General features: G+C 32.9%; 1 protein-coding gene across 1 annotated transcript; it reads right to left on the bottom strand.

Annotated features, from left to right (window-relative positions):
* Window positions 1-232: 232 nt before the first annotated feature.
* LOC100246540 (cytosolic sulfotransferase 15) lies at window positions 233-1,603 on the bottom strand. Its single transcript, XM_002265747.4, has one exon. The coding sequence runs from the start codon at window positions 1,545-1,547 to the stop codon at window positions 516-518; it is 1,032 nt and encodes a 343-aa protein (XP_002265783.1). The 5' UTR covers window positions 1,548-1,603; the 3' UTR covers window positions 233-515.
* Between the last annotated feature and the right edge of the window lie 22,409 nt (window positions 1,604-24,012).

The following is a 24,012-nucleotide window of genomic DNA, read 5'->3' as shown; positions in this document are numbered from 1 at the left end:
CACAACACACTCCTAGGGTTTAGTGTTCAACAACCTGAAGTGCTATGAGCATCTCTTGCAACGTATGTTTTGTAAACATCAAAATGCTGCTGGCTCAGGATCTGATGAGATATCAAATTAATTATTTTAATGTTTGTTGAGCTTCTGCTAACCTACAGGTTGAGCCATTTTCATTTGATGTAACTTTTACATTACTAAACAATTAATTAACCATTCATTAACCCAGCACATGGATCATTAATACAAACCATAGATATTAACTCTCAGGGAAGCATGCAAGACGACAAACATTATTAGCCAACTTCCCTTAATTAATTGCCATACAGATAACATGACAACACAAACAAAAACGAACTGAACCAAATGTAAAGCGTAGTAAAACATGAAAATGGCAACGAGAGCTAAAAGTAAACATCTAAGGCTAAATTCTCTCATTTCCACGCAGCAAATCTAGACAAAGAAGAACTTAGACGTATCCAGACAGTACCAAGTCCAGAAGCTCCATGCTGAGATGATTATGCCTCCATCTCAGAGCTAGGCTTACACTCGTCCTCCTTTTGGAACTTGGGACAAATTTTCAGGGTTAAACCTGAACCACTCAACTTTTCTTCAATTAACTTCTCCAAGTATTCAGCCTTTGAAGGACTCAGATGATCTCCCCAATCTCCCACCTTACCATTCCTGAAAAAGGCGGAATTTGGAACCCCGGAGGGACGTTTACCACTCTTGTTCACCTCCAAATCCTTCAAATTCTCAAAACTACACAACCCGCATATTTCTTGTATAACCCCTTGTTTCTCTTCCATGGCAGAAAATGGACATCCCAAGAACTCGGCCAACCTTTTGGTGTGAGAAAAGACATCCTCTTTCATGTCTTCATATTTCAAAAATAACACATTCTTTGGTCTGTCTAAGTTTGCCTTCCAATACCCCAATACATGCTCCGCAAAGGGTCCAAAGCTGTGGACTCCGTGACAGAATTTTTCAAAGCCTTCATCCAGTGAGAGTGGCTTCACGTTTCCACGTCGAAGCTTGAGGGCAAAATGCCAATAGGAGATCAGTTGGTCCACAGCATTCCGACACACATATACAATTCGACAGTTGGACTCCTTAATGGAAGATGGGAGCGATCCATATGGTACGTGGGTAGCAAAGATTCTTGGGGAAGGAAGAAGCATGAGATTTGGAGACTTGTTTTTCAAGTAAACGTCAAACTCAACGAAAGGTACAAGGCCGTGAGGACTGGTAGTGTGCAAGGGGCTGTCATTGAGAGTGTAACGTGTGCGATTGAGGATTGAGAAGGTGAGAGCTTTTAACCAAGTGGTACCTGATTTAGGAGTGCTGGCCAGAATTAAATCGGAGCCCAGTGCTTGGAAGTGTTGTTGAAAGGAGAAGACGGGCTTAATTGCGATAGAAGGGCACCAAAAGCCTTGGTATAGATAGAGAGAAGTGCCATCCCAGTTTCTCTCTTCAGGAAGGGTTAGTAGCAACTTTTGAAACTCATCATCCTTGCAGGGCTCTTCCTGGGGAACTTCTGATTTCTCCATAAAAACTTGGAATAGCTAGATCGACAATGGAAATATATATATGAATGGTTCGTTCATATGCCTATATAGATAGTCTTGGACATTGATTCCTAGTCAACACTTCTCTTCCATTATTTGTTGCTAACTTTGAATTTTCCTACCTACCAGTCACTATTATATACTAATGTTAAGGATTCTTGAGTTTCTCATTTTCTTTACCTACCATTCTATGCCATCACTTTATTTTGCCAGTGCAGTTAAAATGGAGATATAGATAATCCGCATTTACATGGCTAATTTTGAATAATCTTTTTATTAGTGATTCCTAACACTTTTTTTCTTCTACTAGGGCTGGAAATTTCTAATTTTCCTACCTCCCAATCAACACCTCTATTATTCCTACCTGTTATTTTACTGGACACTCAACAACATTTGAATATTTTACCATTTAATGGGAAAAGTATATAATAGGTATATTTTATATATTATATATATTTGAGAATAAATATATGTTTGATATATATGATTTTAATGAAATAAAAATTTTAGAAATTACTATTTTTTTAATTTTGATTTTGAAGTTATAAAATTACAAAATTTCAAAAAAAATAAATAATAAACTTGTTGTTATTGTTATTACTATCATTACATAACATATAGATACATACGAAAATGTTGTTTATTTAGGTTGAATTTCATGTATATTCACAATCAAGACATTGGTTTCATGAATCCCATGTATGAAAGTAAACTCCAATAAGTAGTTGAATGGACTCCAACTGCATGTCAAAGGGACTTACGGATAATTGAGAATGGACTCAAACCCAAGAAGATAAAATAAAAAATGGATTCTAATAATGCACTCTTCTAACAACTTTGGTACTTATTAAGCGATCAATTAATCAATTACATAGGTAGCTTAGTTGGTTCAATAATCTGCTACATGGTATCGAGAAACAAACAAAGATATTAGGGTTATGCTAGGGTACCGAAATATGCTTTTCGGTACTATACCCCCGAATTTGCACCAATTGCATCTTGCCATATGTGAGGGTTGTTGAATAAAAAAAACCTATGCCAAGAAAAAATAATCCAATGCAACACAAAAAGTTTTAACTCTTTACAACATCCAATTATACAATTTGAGGATTTATTTTATAAAAATTGAAAAATGTTGAATAATTTGTGAAAATATAAATTTTCTCAAAGAAAAGAAATTAGAATTTATTTTAATTTTTAATATAAAGTGATAAACCAAAGAGGTGAAGAAAAAAAAAATTAAATTTAAAATAAACTAAATATTGTAAAAAAAATAATTCAATGACATAATTTATAAATTGAGAGTCAATTAATTTATTTTATTTTAAATTGAAATTATTTATGAAAAAAATTGGGTGAATGTTGAAAATACGAAAAAACAATCTAATTGGTTTATGAAGTACAAAAAAATTAATAATTTCAATGAATTGTAAGTCTAATTAGATATTTATAAAAAATAAAAAAATTGAAATAAATTTAAATAAGTATACATTGTTCAAACACTAAGTTAGTTATGTACTTGACAATTGTATTAATAAAATAATTTTTATAATTGAAATTTAATTATATAAAATTTTGGTTGAAATATTGAAAATAAAAAAATTATAATAATTAGTAAAAATATAGAATTTCAATTCTCTCGTTGATTTTTTAATCATTTTGACTTTTCCAAAATTTTTAAAATTTAAAAGAGGAAGAAAATTGGGAATCTTCAAATTCTTCGCACCCTTTTTAATTTTTAAGTATTTTAATTTTTTTTATTTTTTTATTTTGGCATCATTTAAACACCCCTTAAGTGTAATGAACTCATTTAAACAATGTTCAAGCCATATAAAGTCCCAAAATTCTTTTAAATTTTCAAAGAAATGGAGAATAGGGAGGGTACGAAGAATGTGAGGATCGTACCCTTTCTAATTTTTCGGAGTTTGATTTTTCTGATATTCATTTGGATACCCCTTAAGTGTAATGAACCTATCTAAACAATATCTAAGCTATATAAAGTCCCAAAAAAAATTTAAAGCATCAAAATAGTGGAGAATGGGGAGGGTACGAAGAATCCTCACATTATTCGTACCCTTTCTAACTTTTTAGTGTTTTTGGAGTTTTATTTTTTCAGGCATCATTTGAACACCCCTTAAGTGTAATGAACTTATTTAAACAATATCCAAGCCATATGAACTCCCAATTTTTTTTAAAAAAATTTCAAAGAAATGGAGAATGGGGAGGGTATGAAGAATGTATATAAGGATTCTTCACATTTTTTGTAGCCTTTCTAATTTTTAAGTATTTTTGGAATTTGATTTTTTTGGGCATCATTTGGACACCCTTTAAGTGTAATGAACCTATATAAACAATATCTAATCCATAGGAAGTCCCAAAATTTTTTTAAAGCATCAAATAAGTGGAAAATGAGGAGGATACAAAGAATGTGAGGATTCCTCCCATTTTTCGTACCCTTTCTAATTTTTAATTATTTTTTAAGTTTGATTTTTTCGGGGATTATTTGAACACCCCTTAAGTGTAATAAACTCACTCAAACAATAACCAAGTCATATGAAGTCCCAAATTTTTTTAAAACATCAAAGATGTGAAGAATGAGGAGGAGGAGGGTATGAAGAATGTGAGGATTTCTCACAGTCTTCGTATCCTTTCTAATTTTTAAGTATTTTTGCAATTTGATTTTTTCGGGCATCATTTGAACATTCCTTAAGTGTAATAAATTTATTTAAACAATATTAGAGTCATATGAAGTCCCAAAAAAAATTTAAAATTTCAAAGAAATGGAGAATGGGGAGGAGGGTACAAAGAATGTGAGGATTCCTCACATTCTCCGTAGCCTTTCTAATTCTTAAGTATTTTTGGAGTTTGATTTTTTCGAGCATCATTTGAACACCCCTTAAGTGTAATGAACTCATTTAAACAATATCCAAGCCATATGAACTCCCAAAAGTTTTTAAAATTTCAAAGAAATAGATAATGGGGAGGGTACGAAAAATGTGAGGATTCCTTACATTCTTCGTACCTTTTCTAATTTTTAAGTATTTTTGGAATTTGATTTTTTCGAGCATCATTTGGTCACCCTTTAAGTGTAGTGAACCTATCTAAATAATATCTAAGCCATAGGAAGTCTCAAAAAAGTTTTAAAGCATCAAATAAGTGGAAAATGAGGAGGGTATGAAGAATGTGAGGATTCCTCACATTTTTCGTACCTTTTCTAATTTTTAAGTATTTTTTTAGTTTGATTTTTTTTGGGCATCATTTGAACACCCATTAAGTGTAATGAACTCATTTAAACAATATCCAAGCCATATGAACTCCCAAATGTTTTTTAAAATTTCAAAGAAATGGAGAATGGGGAGGGTACAAAGAATGTGAGGATTCCTCACATTCTTCGTACCCTTTCTAATTTTTAAGTATTTTTGGAATTTGATTTTTTCGGCCATCATTTGGACACCCTTTAAGCGTAATAAACCTATCTAAACAATATCTAGGCCATAGGAAGTCTCAAAATGTTTTTAAAGCATCAAAGAAGTGGAGAATGGGAAGGGTACGAAGAATGTGAGGATTCCTCACATTTTTCGTAACCTTTCTAATTTTTAAGTATTTTTTAATTTTGATTTTTTTGAGCATCATTTGAACACCCCTTAAGTGTAATTAATTCATTTAAATAATATCCAATCCATATGAAGTCCAAAAAAAAAATTTTAAAACATCAAAGATGTGGAGAATGGGGAGGGTACGAAAGAATGTGAGGATTCATCACATTCTTCATACCCTTCATAATTTTTTAGTATTTTTGAAGTATGATTTATCCGACCAAAATTTGAACATCCCTTGAGTGTAATGAACTCAATCAAACAATATCCAAACCATATAAAGTCCCAAAAAAAATTTAAGCATAAAAAAGGTTGAGAAATTGGAGGGTATGAAGAATGTGAGGATTTCTCACATTTTTCGTACATTTCCTAATTTTTTTGTATTTTTGAAGTATGATTTTTTCGAGCATCATTTGAACACCCCTTGAGTGTAATGAACTCATTCAATCAATATCGAAGCCATATAAAGTCCAAAAACTTTTTTTATGCATGAAAGATGTGGAGAAATGGGAGGGTACGAAGAATGTGAAGATTCCTCACATTTTTTGTACCTTTATTAAATTTTTAGTATTTTTGAATTTTGATTTTTCTGAAAATCATTTGAATACATCCTAAGTGTAATGAACCTATTTAAACAATATCCAAGTCATATAAAGTCCCAAGAATTTTTAAAAAATTCAAAGAAGTGGAGAAATGGGAGGGTACGAAGAATATGAGGATTCCTCACATTCTTCATACCCTTCCTAATTTTTTAGTATTTTTGAAGTATGATTTTTCCGGGCTTCATTTGAACATCTTTTGAGTGTAATGAACTCATTCAAACAATATCAAAGCCATATGAAGGGCCAATTTTTTTTTTTAAGTATCAAAGACGTGGAGAATGGGGAGGGTACGAAAAATATGAGGATTCCTCACATTCTTCGTACCCTTGAAAAGTTTTTAGTATTTTTGAAGTATGATTTTTCCGAGCATCATTTTAACATCCCTTAAGGCATCATATCCCTTGGATGATGTTTAAATGGGTTCACTACACTTGTTATTTTTTCATATTTTTGGATTTTGATTTTTCCGGAAATCATTTAAACACATCCTAAGTGTAATGAATCTATTTCAACAATATCCAAATCGTATGAAGTCCCAAATTTTTTAAAAAAGTTCAAAGAAATGGAGAATGGGAAGGGTACGAAGAATGTGAGGATTCTTCACATTCTTCGTACCTTGTCTATTTTTTTAAAATATTTTTGGATTTTGGTTTTTTCGGAGATCATTTGACTACCTCCTAAGTGTAATCAACCCATTTAAACATCATCAAAGCCATATCAAGTCCCCAAAATTTTTAAAAAAGTTCAATTATTATGGAGAATGGGAAGGGTATGAAGAATGTGAGGATTCCTCACATTCTTTGTACCTTGTCTAATTTTTTAGTATTTTTGGATTTTGATTTTTTCGGATATCATTTGACCACCTCGTAAGTGTAATGAACCTATTTAAACATCATCCAAGCCATATGAAGTGGCCAAAATTTATAAAAAGTTCAAAGAAGTGGAGAATGGGAAAGGTACGAAGAATGTGAGGATTCTTCACATTCTTTCTACCTTGTCTAATTTTTTAGTATTTTTGAATTTTGATTTTTTTGGATATCATTTGACCACCTCCTAAATGTAATGAACCTATTTAAACATCATCCAATCCATATGAAGTCCCCAATATTTTTAAAAATTTCAATTATTGTGGAATGGTTAGGGTACGAAGAATGTGAGGATTCCTCACATTCGTCTAATTTTTTAGTATTTTTGGAATTTGATTTTTTCGGATATCATTTGACCATCTCATAAGTGTAATGAACCTATTTAAACATCATCCAAGCCATATGAAGTGGCCAAAATTTATAAAAAGTTCAAAGAAGTGGAGAATGGGAAGGGTACGAAGAATGTGAGAATTTTTCACATTCTTTGTACCTTGTCTAATTTTTTTAGTATTTTTGAATTTTGATTTTTTTTGATATCATTTGACCACCTCCTAAATGTAATGAAACTATTTAAACATCATCCAATCCATATGAAGTCCCCAATATTTTTAAAAATTCCAATTATTGTGGAATGGTTAGGGTACGATGAATGTGAGGATTCCTCACATTCTTCGTACCTTGTCTAATTTTTTTAGTATTTTTGGAATTTGATTTTTTCGGATATCATTTGACCATATTGTAAGTGTAATGAACCTATTGAAACATCATTCAAGCCATATGAAGTCCAATTTTTTTAAAAAAAATTTCAAATATTGAGGAGAATGGGAAGGGTACGAAGAATGTGAGGATTCCCCATATTCTTCGTACCTTGTCTAATTTTTTAATATTTTTGGATTTTGATTTTTTTTTATATCATTTGACAACCTACTACGTCTAATGAACCTATTTAAACATCATCCAAGCCATATGAAGTCCCCAAAATTTATAAAAAGTTCAAAGAAGTGGAGAATGGGAAGGGTACGAAGAATGAGAGGATTCTTCACATTCTTCGTACCTTGTCTAATTTTTAGTATTTTTGAATTTTGATTTTTTCGGAGATCATTTGGCCACCTCCTAAGTGTGATGAACCTATTTAAACAATATCCAAGGCATATGAACTCCTCAAAAATTTTAAAAAGTTCAAAGAATTGGAGAATGGGAAGGGTAAGAAGAATGTGAGGAATCCTCACATTCTTCGTACGCTTCCTAATTTTTTAGTATTTTTGGATTTTGATTTTTTTGGATATCATTTGACCACCTTCTAAGTGTAATGAACCTATTTAAACATCATCCAAGGCATATGAAGTCCCCAAAATGTTTAAAAATTCAATTATTGTGGAGAATGGGAAGGGTACGAAGAATGTGAGGAATCCTCACATTCTTCGTACCCTTCCTAATTTTTTAGTATTTTTGGATTTTGATTTTTTTGGAAATCATTTGACCACCTCCGACATATAATGAACCTATTGAAACAATATCCAAGGCATATGAAGTCCCCAAAATGTTTAAAAAGTTCAATTATTGTGGAGACTTGGAAGGGTACAATGAATGTGAGGATTCCTCACATTCTTCGTACCTTGTCTAATTTTTCAGTATTTTTGGATTTTGATTTTTTGGAATATCATTTGACAACCTCATAAGTGTAAGGAACCTATTTAAACATCATCCAAACCATATGAAGTCCCCAAACTTTATGAAAAGTTCAAAGAAGTGGAGAATGGGAAGGATACGAAGAATGTGAGGATTCTTCACATTCTTCGTATTTTGTCTAATGTTTTAGTATTTTTGGATTTTGATTTTTTTTGAGATCATTTGATTACCTCCTAAGTGTAATGAACCTATTTAAATAATATCCAAGCCATATGAAGTCCCCAAAATTTTTAAAAAGTTCAAAGAATTGGAAAATGGGAAGGGTACGAAGAATGTGAGGATTCCTCACATTCTTTGTACTCTTTCTAATTTTTTAGTATTTTTGGATTTTGATTTTTTTGGAGATCATTTGACCACCTCCTATGTCTAATGAACCAATTTAAAGATCATCCAATCCATATGAAGTCCCAAAAATGTTTAAAAAGTTCAACTAAGTGGAGAATGGGAAGGGTATGAAGAATGTGAGGATTCCTCACATTCTTCGTACCCTTCCTAATTTTTTAGTATTTTTGGATTTTGATTTTTTCGGAGATCATTTGACCACCTCCGACCTATAATGAACCTATTGAAACAATATCCAAGGCATATGAAGTCCCCAAAATGTTTAAAAAGTTCAATTGTTGTGGAGACTTGGAAGGGTACGATGGATGTGAGGATTCCTCACATTCTTTGTACCTTGTCTAATTTTTCAGTATTTTTGGATTTTTATTTTTTTGAAAATCATTTGACAAGTCATAAGTGTAATGAACCTATTGAAACTTCATCCAAGCCATATGAAGTCCATAAAATTCATAAAATGTTCAGAGAAGTGGAGAATGGGAAAGGTACAAAGAATGTGAAGATTCTTCACATTCTTCGTACCTTGTCTAATTTTTTTTTATTTTTGGATTTTTATTTTTTTGGAAATCATATGACCACCTTCTAAGTGTAAGAAACCTATTTAAACATAATCCAAGGAATATTAAGCCCCCAAAATTTTTAAAAAGTTGAAAGAACAGAAGAAATAGGAGAGAATGAAAAATGTGAGGAATCCTCACATTTTTTGTACCCTTCCTAATTTTTTAGTATTTTTAGATTTTGATTTTTATGGAGATAATTTGACCACCTCCTACATCTAATGAACCTATTAAAACATCATCCAAGCCATATGAAGTCCCCAAAATTTTTAAAAAGTTCAAAGAAGTGGAGAATGGGAAGGGTTCGAAGAATGTGTGGATTCCTCACATTCTTTGTACCCTTCCTAATTTTTTAGTATATTTGGATTTGGATTTTTTTGGAGATCATTTGATCACTTACTACGTATAATGAACTTATTTAAACAATATCCAAGGTCTATGAAGTCCTCAAAATTTTTAAAAAGTTCAAAGAAGTGAAGAAATAGGAGAGTACCAAGAATGTGAGAATTCTTCACATTCTTCGTACCCTTCTTAATTTTTTACTATTTTTGGATTTTGATTTTTTTGGAGATCATTTGACCACCTCCTATGTATAATGAACCTATTTAAACAATATCCAAGAAATATGAAGTCCCCAAAATTTTAAAAAAGTTCAATTATTATGGAGAATGGGAAGGGTACGAAGAATGTGAGGATTATTCACATTCTTCGTACCTTGTCTAATTTTTTAGTATTTTGATTTTTTCAGAAATCATTTGACCACCTTGCATGTGTAATAAACCTATTTAAACATCATCCAATAAATATAAAGCCCCCAAACTATTTTAAAAGTTCAACCAAGTGAAGAAATGGGAGGGAACGGAGAATGTGAGGATTCCTCACATTCTTTGTACCCTTCCTAATTTTTAAGTATTGTTGGATTTTGATTTTTTTCGGATATTATTTTACCACCTTCTAAGTGTAATGAACCTATTTAAACATCATCCAAGGCATATTAAGTCCCCAAAATTTTTAAAAAGTTCAATTATTGTGGAGAATGGGAAGAGTACAAAGAATGTGAGGATTCCTCACATTCTTCGTACCTTGTCTAATTTTTTAGTATTTTTGGATTTTGATTTTTTTGGATATCATTTGACCACATCGTAAGTGTAATGAACCTATTTCAACATCATCCAAGCCATATGAAGTCCCCAAAATTTATAAAAAGATCAAAGAAGTGGAGAATGAGAATGGTACAAAGAATGTGAGGATTCTTCACATTCTTCGCATCTTGTCAAATTTTTTAGTATTTTTGGATTTTGATTTTTTCGAAGATCATTTGACCACCTCCTAAATGTAATGAACCTATTTAAACAATATTCAAGGCGTATTAAGTCCCCAAAATTTTAAAAAAGTTGAAAGAAGTGGAGAATGGGAAGGGTACGAAGAATGTGAGGAATTCTCACATTCTTCGTACTCTTCCTAATTTTTTAGTATTTTTGGATTTGGAATTTTTCGGAGTTCATTTGACCACTTCCTACGTATACTGAACCTATTTAAACAATATCAAAGGTATATAAAGTCCCTAAATTTTTTAAAAAGTTCAAAGAAGTGAAGAAATTGGAGGGTACAAAGAATTTGAGGATTCCTCACATTCTTAGTACTCTTCCTAATTTTTTAGTCTTTTTGGATTTGGATTTTTTCGGAGATCATTTCACCACCTCCTACATATAATGAACCTATTTAAACAATATCCAAGGCATATGAAGTCCCCAAAATTTTTTAAAAGTTCAATTATTGTGGAGAATGGGAAGGGTACAAAGAATGTGAGAATTCTTCACATTCTTCATACCTTGTCTAATTCTTTAGTATTTTTGAATTTTTATTTTTTTGGAGATAATTTGACCACCTTATAAGTATAATGAACCTATTTAAACATCATCCAAGGAATATGAAGCTCCCAAACTTTTTAAAAAGTTCAAAGAAGTGAAGAAATGGGAGGGAACGAAGAATGTGAGGTTCATACCCTTCCTAATTTTTTAGTATTTTTGGATTTTGATTTTTTTTAGAGATCATTTGACCACCTCCTATGTATAATGAACCTATTTAAACAATATCCAAGACATATGAAGTCCCTAAAAGTTTTAAAAAGTTCAAAGAAGTGAATAAATGGGAGGGTACAAAGAATGTGAGGATTCCTCACATTCTTTGCACCCTTCCTAATTTTTTAGTATTTTTGGATTTGGATTTCTTCAAAGATCATTTGACCTCCTCCTACGTATAATGAACCTATTTAAACAATATCTAAGCCATTTGAAGTCCCCAAAATTTTTTAGTATTTTTGAATTTTTATTTTTTTGGAGATCATTTGACCACTTTCTAAGTGTAATGAACTTATTTAAACATCATCCAAGGAATATGAAGCCCCCAAAATTTTTAAAAAGTTGAAAGAAGTGAAGAAATGGGAGAGAACGAAGAATGTGAGGATTCCTCACATTCTTCGTACCCTTCCTAATTTTTTAGTATTTTTGGATTTTTTTTTTCGGAGATCATTTGACCACCTCCTACGTATAATGAACCTATTTAAACAATATCCAAGCCATATGACGTCCCCAAAATTTTTAAAAAGTTCAATTATTGTAGAGAATAGGAAGGGTACGAAGAATGTTAGGATTTTTCACATTCTTCATACCTTGTCTAATTTTTTAGTATTTTTGGAATTTGATTTTTTTAAAGATCATTTGACCACCTCCTATGTATAATGAACCTATTTAAACAGTATCCAAGCCATATGAAGTCCCCAAAATTTTAAAAAAGTTCATTATTGTGGAGAATGGGAAGGGTTCGAAGAATGTGAGGATTCTTCACATTTTTCGTACCTTGTCTAATTTTTTAGTATTTTGGGATTTTGATTTTTTTCGGAGATCATTTGACCACCTCCTAAGTGTAATGAACCTATTTGAACACCATCCAAGCCATATGAAGTCCCCAACATTTTTTAAATGTTTAAAGAAGTGAAGAAATAGGGTATGAAGAATGTGAGGATTCCTCACATTCTTCGTACGCTTCCTAATTTTTTTAGTATTTTTGGATTTTGATTTTTTTGGATATCATTTGACCACCTTCTAAGTGTAATAAACCTATTTAAACATCATCCAAGGCATATGAAGTCCCCAAATTTTTTAAAAAGTTCAATTATTATGGAGAATGGGAAGGGTACGAAGAATGTGAGGATTCCTCACGTCTAATGAACCTATTTAAACATCATCCAAGTCATATGAAGTCCTCAAAATTTTTAAAAAGTTCAAAGAATTGGAGAATGGGAAGGGTATGATGAAATTTAAGACCCCTTAAGTGTAATGGACTTTAGATGAAATAATATCCAATGCATATGTAGTGTTACCTAATCACATGCTCAAAGAAAGTACTTTTTAATAAGGCGATAAGAATCTATGCATGATTGCATCACTTTAACATCTTACTTTAGTATCTATTTAGAGGTCGACCACATAAATGCTACTGGTGTACCCTTATTCTCAACCGGTAGACACTGCCATCTCGAAGCACCAAAATGGCCAGTGTGTACCAGTTGCGAAAAAAATGTTAATCGCTTGATATGGTGGTCGACCAGTTCATTTAGATGCGAGTGGAATGTTGTGGATCCTTCATATAATCTTTACTTGGGGAATTTCATGTTTCTCGTAGTGTATAATTGGATTTTCATAATGGGTAGCTAGGAAAAAAAATAAAAGAAAAATAAAACAATTAAAATCATTATAAATAATTTGGGCCCATTGATAAGAAAGGCGAGTTATGAAAGTCTTGAGAATGTTTAATATCTTGTACATCATATCCATTGGACAAATTTGCAAAGAAGCTCCAACCGCTTGCCCATATAGTCGTCTTCATCATCATGGGCATCACCAACATTATCATCAATATTCTTTGTTATTGTACCGATTGGAGAATCCTCGCAACCTGTACTTAATGTGTTGTCACAACCTCTCTTTACATTAACATTAGCATCTTCAAGAACTGATTTGTTGTCACGCTTCTCTGCACATCAAGGTACTGTGTCATTGTTGCATGATTGTGCTTGGCGCCTGCTATATTTGTATATTGTGAGATGGTTCTGTTGATAATCTTGGCCATATATAAAAGATGGAACCCACACCCAAACACTTTCACTGGTTTACCACCAAAGAAACCTTCAAATGATTCCATTCATTTGACTAGTACTCATTCTTAATAGTAACTTTAGGATAATATGCGACCCACACTCGATTTGATTCACCCCCATTATGTTGGAACAAATAACTGCGTTCAAATAAAAAATCATTCACAAGGCATCAATCAGATGATATACTAGCCATGGACCACAAGTGAGATGGGAGATCATATAGAAATTCTAATTGCTGACCATGGAAATTCAATTCACATTCTAAACTACAAGGATCTTTCTCTGATTCAATATGAAATGGAACATAAACCTAGCATAAGGCAACTCTAAATAAGTCATTATTCAGGTACAAATTCATATGAACCTCTATTTTTATTTGAGATCCTTTTTTATGGAATTCCATTATTTTCTAGAACAACAATTTGGATTTCCTTCATCCATTACCTGCATTCAAACTCCTACAACAAAGATTATTGTAAATCTTGTCTTTTCATTATAAAAAATGGGGTTAAATGTCTTCAAAATCATACCTCAATTGCTAACATGAAACATATAAACAAAGCAAATTGAGATCTTGTTCCAAAATCCAAAATTATCCTAAATAATAGTAGTAATAATAATAACAATAGCCAAAATATGTTGTTTGGTTGCTTAAAAAAAATAGAACAGCTATAGGTAGTGGAACCAACCAATGGAGGCGGGTAAAAGGATCATTTTCTTCATTCAATTTAGCTAAAGCTCAAGCATCTTAGCTTTAAGTTCAGCTCTGTTAGACCTTTTACTTGACTTTCACTATATGTTGTCTCCTCCTCTTTACTTCTTATGACCCCAAACCAACTGAGTGAGATGGTTTCTTCTCAAGCCATCACACATAACATAATTCTACATAAATGAAAATGAAAGCCTAAATCAAGTGACTGCGTTCATGAAACAATAATGACAAGATCGATAACCTAGTTGAAATAAATTTGTTGTGCCGCTCTTCATACACAGGGCTTGAGGTTCTCATCAAAGGCATGCAATTCTAAATGAAATAAACTTGTTTTCATATTCTAGTGAACAATATGGTTATGCAGGTTAAAATTAATTGGCATAAACAACTACTTTTAGCATCTCAATCACAAGTTTCGCCATTAGTAAAAAAATTTAACTATTCGATCAAAATACCATGGTCCATTTCAATGTAGAAGACAAATTTCCCCATCTACAAATGGGGTTCAGTACATAAACAATGGCCTACCTTAAAGCTCTAAATAAAAGAGTAAAACCTCTAATCAAACAACGATGTCAAAATATGGATTTCCCAATCAAATAACAAACATTTTAAATTATAAGATTCATATCATTTATCCCAAAAAAAAATTATTCCCTATGCATATATTACCACTTATATAGTTCACCACCAGGTCAATCTAGTGTCATTGCATTCACCATCATCTTTGACCTTTTTTTCCATAGGATTATCCTTACCTTGTGTACTATTGTTTTTGAACTTCCATGGTTGGAGGACAGAAATTCAACCTTAAGGCCTTTAATTCCAGCTTTATTATCTATGCACCTACTCATAATAGATATAGCTGCTACCACCCAACTAAATGTTGGTTTATATGGATGTTGGATTAGCACAATGATGCCTCTTTAAAGCAATAGCAATTAAATGTAGCAAAAGACCAAATTGAGTATGAATATAACAATCCATGCAAGTAGCCAATCAGATTACAACTTATAAAAGTAAAGCTTAACCGGTCGACCGGTTATCTGCTACCGGTTGACTATTTATCTCTACCAGTAGACACTGCCAATGTGTTGATGCAGCACCCAAATGGGCAGTGGCTACCAGTACCAAAAAAAATGGAACCGGTTAATTTGATGGTCGACTGGAATTGGACTTTCCTTTTGTTTTCATTTAGCTATGTCATATGGCGATGATGCATTTATGCATAAATATTGAACACTAAAAAGCAAGATTGAGTCATACTCATAATTCAGTCTTGCTTACTAGGAATTTCCTATTTCTAATTGGTTTCTATTTCATTCAAATTTCCAATACTCTAAAAGTTCCTACAAATATATAGTTTATACTTTGACTTCAATTGGAAGTGTTCTCTAGCCTTGCAAATCAGCTGCTTACAAGATTGAGAAACTTTTCATTTTAGAGAAATTTATAGATGGAGTTTGCAAGTCTTCATATTTACTTGCAAATTTTATTTGTTTCTGCTTTTCTGTTGGTAACAATTTGAAAATTAGTTCTGGGAGGATTCAGGGGATTAACCTTTTGCTTGAAATATCCTAGATCATACATTTTTCAAGAGCTGAGACAAATTTAACATACCAAGAAAATTGTTGATCTCTCCTCTCATGCATTTGATCCATTGCCATGCATTTCCTTTATTTCCTAATGCAAGGGTTTGGATATGGCTCCATCAAGCTTGCTCTCAAAGTCCTTTTTGCATGCCTTTCTAAGGACTTTCTCAAGTTATTCCCCCTAGGCTTACTTAATCTGGAAATCTCAAAGAGTGCTTGAAATCAAGGCTTCTGCCTGGTTGAACTACTGTTAGGAGGCCATTTATTGCCTTTTGCCTGAAGCATGGTGTTGTGCTCTAATAATGATGAGAAAGTGAATCACCCATTTCTTCACAACCTGTTTCTTTGGGATTATGGCATAGATTAATTCAATTGATAGGTATTCCTAGGGTTCCTCCAAGAGTACTAATGATTTGATCACCATTGGTTATAATGGTCTAGATAAGAATTCTGGAAGCAGAGTACCACAGCCAAGGAAAATGTTTGCTATCCTCTAAATGATTTGGCTAGGGAGAAAGGCAATTTCTAGGATAGATAAAGATCCCCTTGGCAGGTGTAGTACCTTATCGATGGCAAAGGATTCTCATGACTTTCAGGGCATTCCCTTAAACTCTACCATGCAGAACCCTAAAAGGACATGACATTGGAATTCGTTTCATCTATTTGTTTTAAGCTTAATTTTGATGAGTTTTGTTGAGCAATCTTGGGAATATGGAATCAGGAGCATTTTGAAGGATCTTTGTAGCAATGTGTTGAGGGCTTTATTTTGGCATAAACCTCAACCTCACTAGAAATTCTAATGGAAGACAGAACTTTGAGCTCTTCAACAAATTTCATGTGTAAAGAGACACAACCACTGTTTTAGCTGGCGGTCTCAAAAGGTAAGAGAGAGACTTGAAGTCCACAAAGTTACTGATCTTTCAAGAAGCTTAGATGGTTATTTCAATCAGATTCCTAGAAAGACCATTCATGAAACTAATAGGTTGACAAAGAATTAGCCATTTTTGTGCAAGATGTTTTACCTTCCAAGTAGGTTGACCAATCATTTCAGCCTTACTTTCGTTTCACTTGAAATACAACATATCATTATTGTACCTTTATTTAACAAAATGTTGTTTCCTATAAATAAATAATATATACCAAAATTTGAGCTGGGGGTTAAATTATTGCAATTTGGGATCAGTTTATTGATACTTTATAGATGTGGTTGCTATGTTTCTTCTTCTCCCTGTCCTCTTCTTCTCCTTAATCTCTAATTCTTAGCAATCTTAGAATCAGTCACATGCCCCAACAGTCACTTTTTCTTTATTTTTTTCTATTCTAAAACCCTAACTCCCCAAACCCTAAACCTCCTTTCACCTTAAAGTCTTCACATGAAAACCCCAAAGCTTAATTTCTTTGTCCAAATATTTAGCAATCTGTCTTACAGAATTCCAGTAATTTACTTTTGTTATGTCTTACCATACCCAAAGGTACTAATTTTAGACATTGTTTGAGCTTATTGATATAATAATTTCAAACACTTTTTAAATAATCAAAACACCATATTATATCAATAAATTCCTAGTAATAGTTGCACCACTAAAAATTCAGTTATATCCAACTGAAGTGAACTGCAAAACACTAATAGTTCATGCACTAATCTTGATTAAGTGTAAAGCCATATAGAAACATAGAAGTCCTTGGAAGAGATACCATAAAGGCATACCTCCCAATAAGCCGCACTGAAGCAAGAAGATCATCTCATTTCTTTTGTCCATGATCCTGCAAATTACAATTATAAATACACTTATAAAGAGGGCCTAAACTAAATTTGATCTTATTTGATCATTACCTTTGCATCTTGTAAATACTCTAAAACTACACCAACTGTCTCATTAAGCCCAGAGATAACCTTCGACAAAGTGTTTTCATCAATCGGGTTCACTGTACATAATTTCACAATAAGGATTCAGATCAACTAAGAAAATGTACAACTATATATTTTACAATATTGAGCTCCCATACAACTAAACAAGGTGAGAGAAACAAGTTGAAAATCTATAAGGAGGGGCAAGTTTAATTTTCCCCAATCAGACATGATTCCAGCACAATGGCATTATTATCTCATATTGAATACATGTTGACATTAATTTTTTTATATAAATGATTGATCTTGTCTTTAAAAATCACACTTTCATCAAAATTAGAGGGTAATACCTATTCAACTTACTTAAAAGAAGAGAATCGACCTTAACAAATGTGTGTGATTGACTCCCAAAATAGGGTATTTTTTGAAAAAATTTGGAGGCTTACCCAAAATACTTCCTGCATTTAGATAGTATTATATAAAGATGATTTTTTAGGTTTTTAAAGAAAGTGCATGACTGCTATATAATTATTGTGCCTGCCAAACTCCTTGAATATGGCAACTAAGCTTAATGATGAAATTTTTTTTAACATAGTATGGCTAAGATTACAGATTTACTTGATGGTTCCCAAATAGAAAAGGGTAGAGCTCACATGCTGGCTAAACTAGGAAACACAAATGTACCTTCATTTTCAACTACATTTGAGATAAGCTTAATTGTCTTCTCTACCAAAGAAAAAGCAATAGCCAGGTTCCATTGCTTTAAAGAAATTATTTCAACATTGGATGAAGAGTTACTAGAAGTTTCATATTTCAGGTAGGCAAGCTCGTTCAACAAAAAAACAACTTCAACCCTTGATGACTCTAAGACGAGTAAAAGACACCTGGAAAAAAAATGAAATTAAAATGAACCATGTGACCCGCTGAGCAAGGAATGGTAAAAAAAAATTCACCAACATTAACGTGCATAGTTTACATGTCCGCAGGAATAGAGTCTTTTGCATCAGGTAAGTTCATCTGACCAAGCAGCCACCTCTCCCCTAGTATAGATATCAGGCAATACATATTACGTAATAGTTTTTCTTAACCATACATAATTTGGTATGACTGGTGGTTTTTTTTTTTTCCTGATAGGTTGGGATAGCCTCATTTTCACAAACACTATGATTTGAAGATCACATTTTTTCACACCGTTAATTAGGTTATGCTCAAATAACACAATTTCTGAAATATCATCTAAAGTTGAATTCTACTAGCATGTTCGTAATCATTTTACATGTTCATTTGAATGAACTCAAATATGCCAACCAATACCATTCCAGCTTCCTAGATGTTTCAATTGAAAAACATTGAAGCAAACAAAATAGTGCTGGAAATTCATTTCCAATCAAATTTTGAGCAATTCACAATTCCATACCTACTTAAGGCCCATTGATCAAAGCACACACATAAGAAATAACACTAACACTATGGTTGTCACCATACCTTAACCTCCAATATCAATTCAAAGGAAAAAAAAAGGTAATAAACCCAAAGGTCCCCAGATTTCCATCAACAATGCATCCAATACATTTGACATGGAGACATGGAAATTGAAATCATGTCAACACAGCATAGCCCAATTGATGTTGAAAAGAAATCCTGAGAAGCTACTATTGCCAATCCAATTTTAGAAAGATATAACTTATTTCAAACTGTCAATAAAACATGAGGATGAAATTGCATACAGAACCTCAGTGCAAGAAGTCAAAACAACCATAGCGAAGTAGGTTACAATTGATGCATAAAAACTAAGATATGGATATAAATAAAGATTTTTGAAAAAAAAAAAAAAAACCATGCCAAAAGCCACTAATAGCAAATGTATATCACCATATTCCACTAAAATAATTTGCAAATAGGAGAATAGATTCAAAGCCAAAACTCTTATCACCAAAGAAACAACATTATATTGAACAACAGAGTTAAGAGAAACAAAACACAATGCAGCAATGGTACCCAAGCATGGATATGACTACCAAAACTAAAGGCAATACCAAAGACACATTTATTTTTGGGTTAGTAAGAGAATGTATTAAAATGTCGTAAAAGTGCACAAGAGTACAAAGGCAATACGAAAGACACATAAGTGAAAGGAAAAAAGCACAAAGTCTTTAATCACCCTGTCTCTTAACATTTACGGTGTATGATTCGTGCAAGACAACATGAAGGGAACATTGTGAAGAACAAATTTGACCCAAAGGTAAAAACCTTAGACTTGCAACATTCCCAAATTGCTTAATATGAAAAATTAACAAAATATAGAAAAATAGGACAAATGTCATTATAGAAACCCTACACGGGCACCTTCATTATAAATTTTGAATGATCACTTATTAGGCTTCCTTAAAAATATTCAACAGTGACAACAATCACTATTAAGCTTCCCTAAAAATTAACAAGAATCAAAACAGTGTACAAGCATAAAAACTAGGACAACATTCTAACCTCCTAATCAGGAATGAAGGCCTTAATGAAACGAACAACGAAAATAGACAATCAGCTTTACCCATGTTCTATATAGTTGGCTCTCACTCTGTACTATGCAAGAAGCCACTTAGTTAACAACTTATAATAGTGAACATAAAGAGGTCGACTGGTTAAATGCTACCGGTTGATACATTTTCTCAATTGGTAGACACTACCAATTTTTTTGATGCAGCACCAAAATGGTCAGTGTCTACCGGTAGCAAAAAAAGAGCATCCAGTTCATTTGCAGGTCGACCACATTCTTCCACATTATACTAGCTTAGACCAAGGCAACAGAATAGATTCCTTTTACGAGGAACCATACAATTGAACAAATGAGAGAAGTTGCAAAAAGTGAAGCAACATTTAAACAACTGTTAAGTAGACTCAATGAGGCACATAATCTCGAACAAAAGATACCAACTGCTTTGCTCCTCTTGTAGCTAGCCCATTGACCACCTGATTAGCTAAGCAAGGGACTCATTGAATTGAGAATTCTAACTTTGGACAAATATCAAACATTGGTGCCACCATCTATCAAATCTTTGTGAACCTCTTTTCTTTTTAGCTACTCAAGAGCAACAACACAATCCCATTCCACCAAAAAGTTGGACAATCCTAAATCTTGTTCTTGCACAAGGACCTCCAAAAGCACTATAATCTTAGCCTCAATAGCAGAACCATCACTTGCAAGTTTAAAATATGTTGCAATATGCTTTGATTACTAAATCTTGATGATCTTTAGTCACTCCATCAATCCTAAGTTACCCTACAAAGCCCAAAGAATATCCATCAAAGTTCAATTTAACTATTCCTTCACTTGGCGCTGACCATACTTGTGAGGCCTTCATTGCCACCCTCTTTAACTTGTATAAAAAGGCGTTAATCTAGCAATATAAGTTCCAAACTGCATCTATTGTCCTCTTAGTAGCCTAAAAAATATGTGTGTGTTTTTTTTAGCCATATTGATCAAATCAAATTAAGGCTTTCAATACTCCATATAACCTTCCTTTGGCATGATTTCGAAAGGCTTTGAAGGAAATAGTCATAACCTTCCTTTTGCCATCCAAACCATTCTATAGGGATTGGAAAATCAATAATGTAACAGAAAAAAATTCATGCCATCCGAACGGAAACCCAAATTATGTCATGTCCACCCACAATTTTAAATCTAGAAAAGAAATGTTAAAGAAGCATAAAGAGCTGTAAATTCCAATCTTCTCATGACACATATCAAAATAACCTGCATACCCGCTTTGAATTGCTCTTGGAAACCATCAATGCGATTTTCCAGAGATGTCAAACGCCAATCATTGTTTAATGCCATCTCCTCTAAGTGAGTACCAAGGGAGTTAATCTGGGCATTGAACTTATTCGATGCCTCAGCGTCGTTCCTACCAATTTGTGAAGAATGATCTGCATTCGCCCTAGCTCCTACACCATCTTTTGACGGTATTGGTGTCACATTTGCATTTTCAGAAGTTCTTCTCTCTACATCTTAATTTTCATATTCCTCATCCTGGGAAGACCCGTTGTCTAAAGATACATCTACCTTTGAAGGGGAGACAGAAGACTTCCTTGCCCATGAACTGTCTTTTTTCCTAACAAAATGCATGCGCCGAAGTGAAGCCCGATCATATGTATCAAATGATTTGAGTTTCTTCCCGTCTGTCTCATTCTGCAAATTGACATTGAAGTATTTGACAATCTTTGTGATAAACATGCCATATGGGAGCACTGAATCTTCACTTACTGAACATGCTTTCATATGGCAGAAAATTATGTAACTCATATTAACCTTTCTTTCTGTGAGATTGCTGTCAACCAAAAACGCTTCCAAGAAAGATACATCATCTCGATGGCCTCCTTTAGGGATGAAAATGTATGAGATCATGTGTTATAAGATGCGACTCAACACAGTCAATGAATGGGAAGTTGGTCTACCAAATCTTGGATAACCACATAGCCTCTATATAGCTTCTACAGGTTTGAAACCTTCCACCCTTGGCCATTTCTTTGCTTCATATAAACAAACCCCTTCATTTGGAATGTCTAAAATGTGACAAAGTTCAGCGACATCAAATGTACACCATTAATGGTTGTACTAATTGGTCCTTCATTTTCAAATGTCATATTGGAGTAGAAACATTTCACAACCCTAGGATAAAGAAACTCTTTGACGGGGACAATAGGAAGCCAACCCATTCTCGCAAAAAACATATCAAAATGGAAATAACTGAACTTTGAAAAATAAATGTTCTTACTCTGGATTACGATCCAAATGGAAAAATGCAAATGAAAACTTTGTGTTAGCTTTAGGGTTGTGAACGTAGATCGATCGAAGATGGCCTTCTTACAAACCTCAATACTTTTTTCGACGACCGGTCGTTTCCCTTTGTTGCCGGTGCATGGTGCTCCCTTCGAGGTCTTCTGTTTGCTGCTGGTGCTCCGTTGTGGGTCGGATCTCTTTCTTTTGGTTTCGGGCTTCTTTGCTCTCTCTGTTCTCTTCCCTTTGTTGCCGGTGGAGGTGGGTTCGGTCGGTGCTCGTTTTGGAGCCATGGATATTTGGTTTGGGCTAGAGGTATTTTGTGAAGATGAAGAAGAAGGAAGTAGAAGACAGAAGGGTTCGGGGTTAGAAGTTCGTTTCGCACACTGGTCGACCTTTCGATTATATGGAAAAACATATAGTTTATCAACTCATACATTTTAATTAAGTTCTCATATTACATAGATGAACATTATATTTGCTACAATATTAATTGAATATTTTCCATATGAACTCATTTATTTTATAATTGATTATATGGGAAAATATTTGGATCTACCTTAATTAAATTAATTGAGGTTATTTTTAAAAATTTATATTAAGGAAAATATAATATGAGAACTTAATTTACTTAATTCAGAATAATTAACTAACCTTTATGATATGTAGGATATAGTATGATGATTTTATTAAAATATAGTTAGGTCAATAGATTAAAATTTAGAATAACAACCATATACTACGATAGTGGTATTTAAATTAATTATGGTTGTTTGACAAACATTTTGAATAAGTAGGATATAGCATGATAAGTGAAATAACTTAATGACATTGAATTTATTAAAAATTATCATTAGTATGATATTATAACATAGCTCATTTAAGTAACTAATGATTACTACTCAAAAAGTGCTCTTTTAAAGCTTGCTATAAACTCTTTTAAACACTTTTGAGTAGTATTTATTGCCTTTTAACTCAATTGGCACATTAAAGACCCTTGCAAATGTTTCTAATAAGTTTTTGGCAAGTTTTGGTGTTTTTGATAGCTTTTTGATCATTAAAACTAGTCAAGAATGAGGGAGAATTTTGTATAGTCCATGGCAGAGCAAGTTGGAGCTCAAACACATGAAGAATCCAAGTTTTGGAGAGCTTTGTAGCCTTTTCCAAATCAATCAAGTATGCAAGGAAGAGAATCAAAGAAGAAATCTAACATCTAGCAATTTCACATGGCATGCGAAATGCCAAAAAAAGTACAAGCTGCAGGACAAAGAGCAAGACTGTGAAAAATGAATTTCGCAAGCCTTGCAAAACTGAGAAAAATGAATTTCGCACCCTATGCGAAATTTTGCAAGCCGTGCTAAAATCTTCCTATGTAATTTTTAGATATTTTTACACCGACTCCGTTAGATTTTTATCTCGAGATATTTTATGTAATTACCTATTTTCTCCTTGTAATCAGCTAAATATATTTTTAGATATTTAGGATATCTAAATGAGGGGTTAAAAATATCTCTCTATATATGTCTTAAAATATCACACTTGTAAATTTATCTTGGAAGAAATTCCAGAGAGACTTGTAAATTCTTTTAGTAAGAAATACACAGAGCGTTGCTCTGCCTTACCTATTCATTTTATTTTTATTTTCTTTCTAGCCAAACAACCTATGAGGATGTTTTCTCAGAGGATGAGTGGCTAGGCTTTTCGTTTCTTGG

The sequence above is a fragment of the Vitis vinifera genome, chromosome 13 (genome assembly GCF_030704535.1).
Source record: "Vitis vinifera cultivar Pinot Noir 40024 chromosome 13, ASM3070453v1".
Taxonomy (NCBI): Eukaryota; Viridiplantae; Streptophyta; class Magnoliopsida; order Vitales; family Vitaceae; genus Vitis; species Vitis vinifera.
This window is presented reverse-complemented; position numbering and strand designations above follow the sequence as displayed.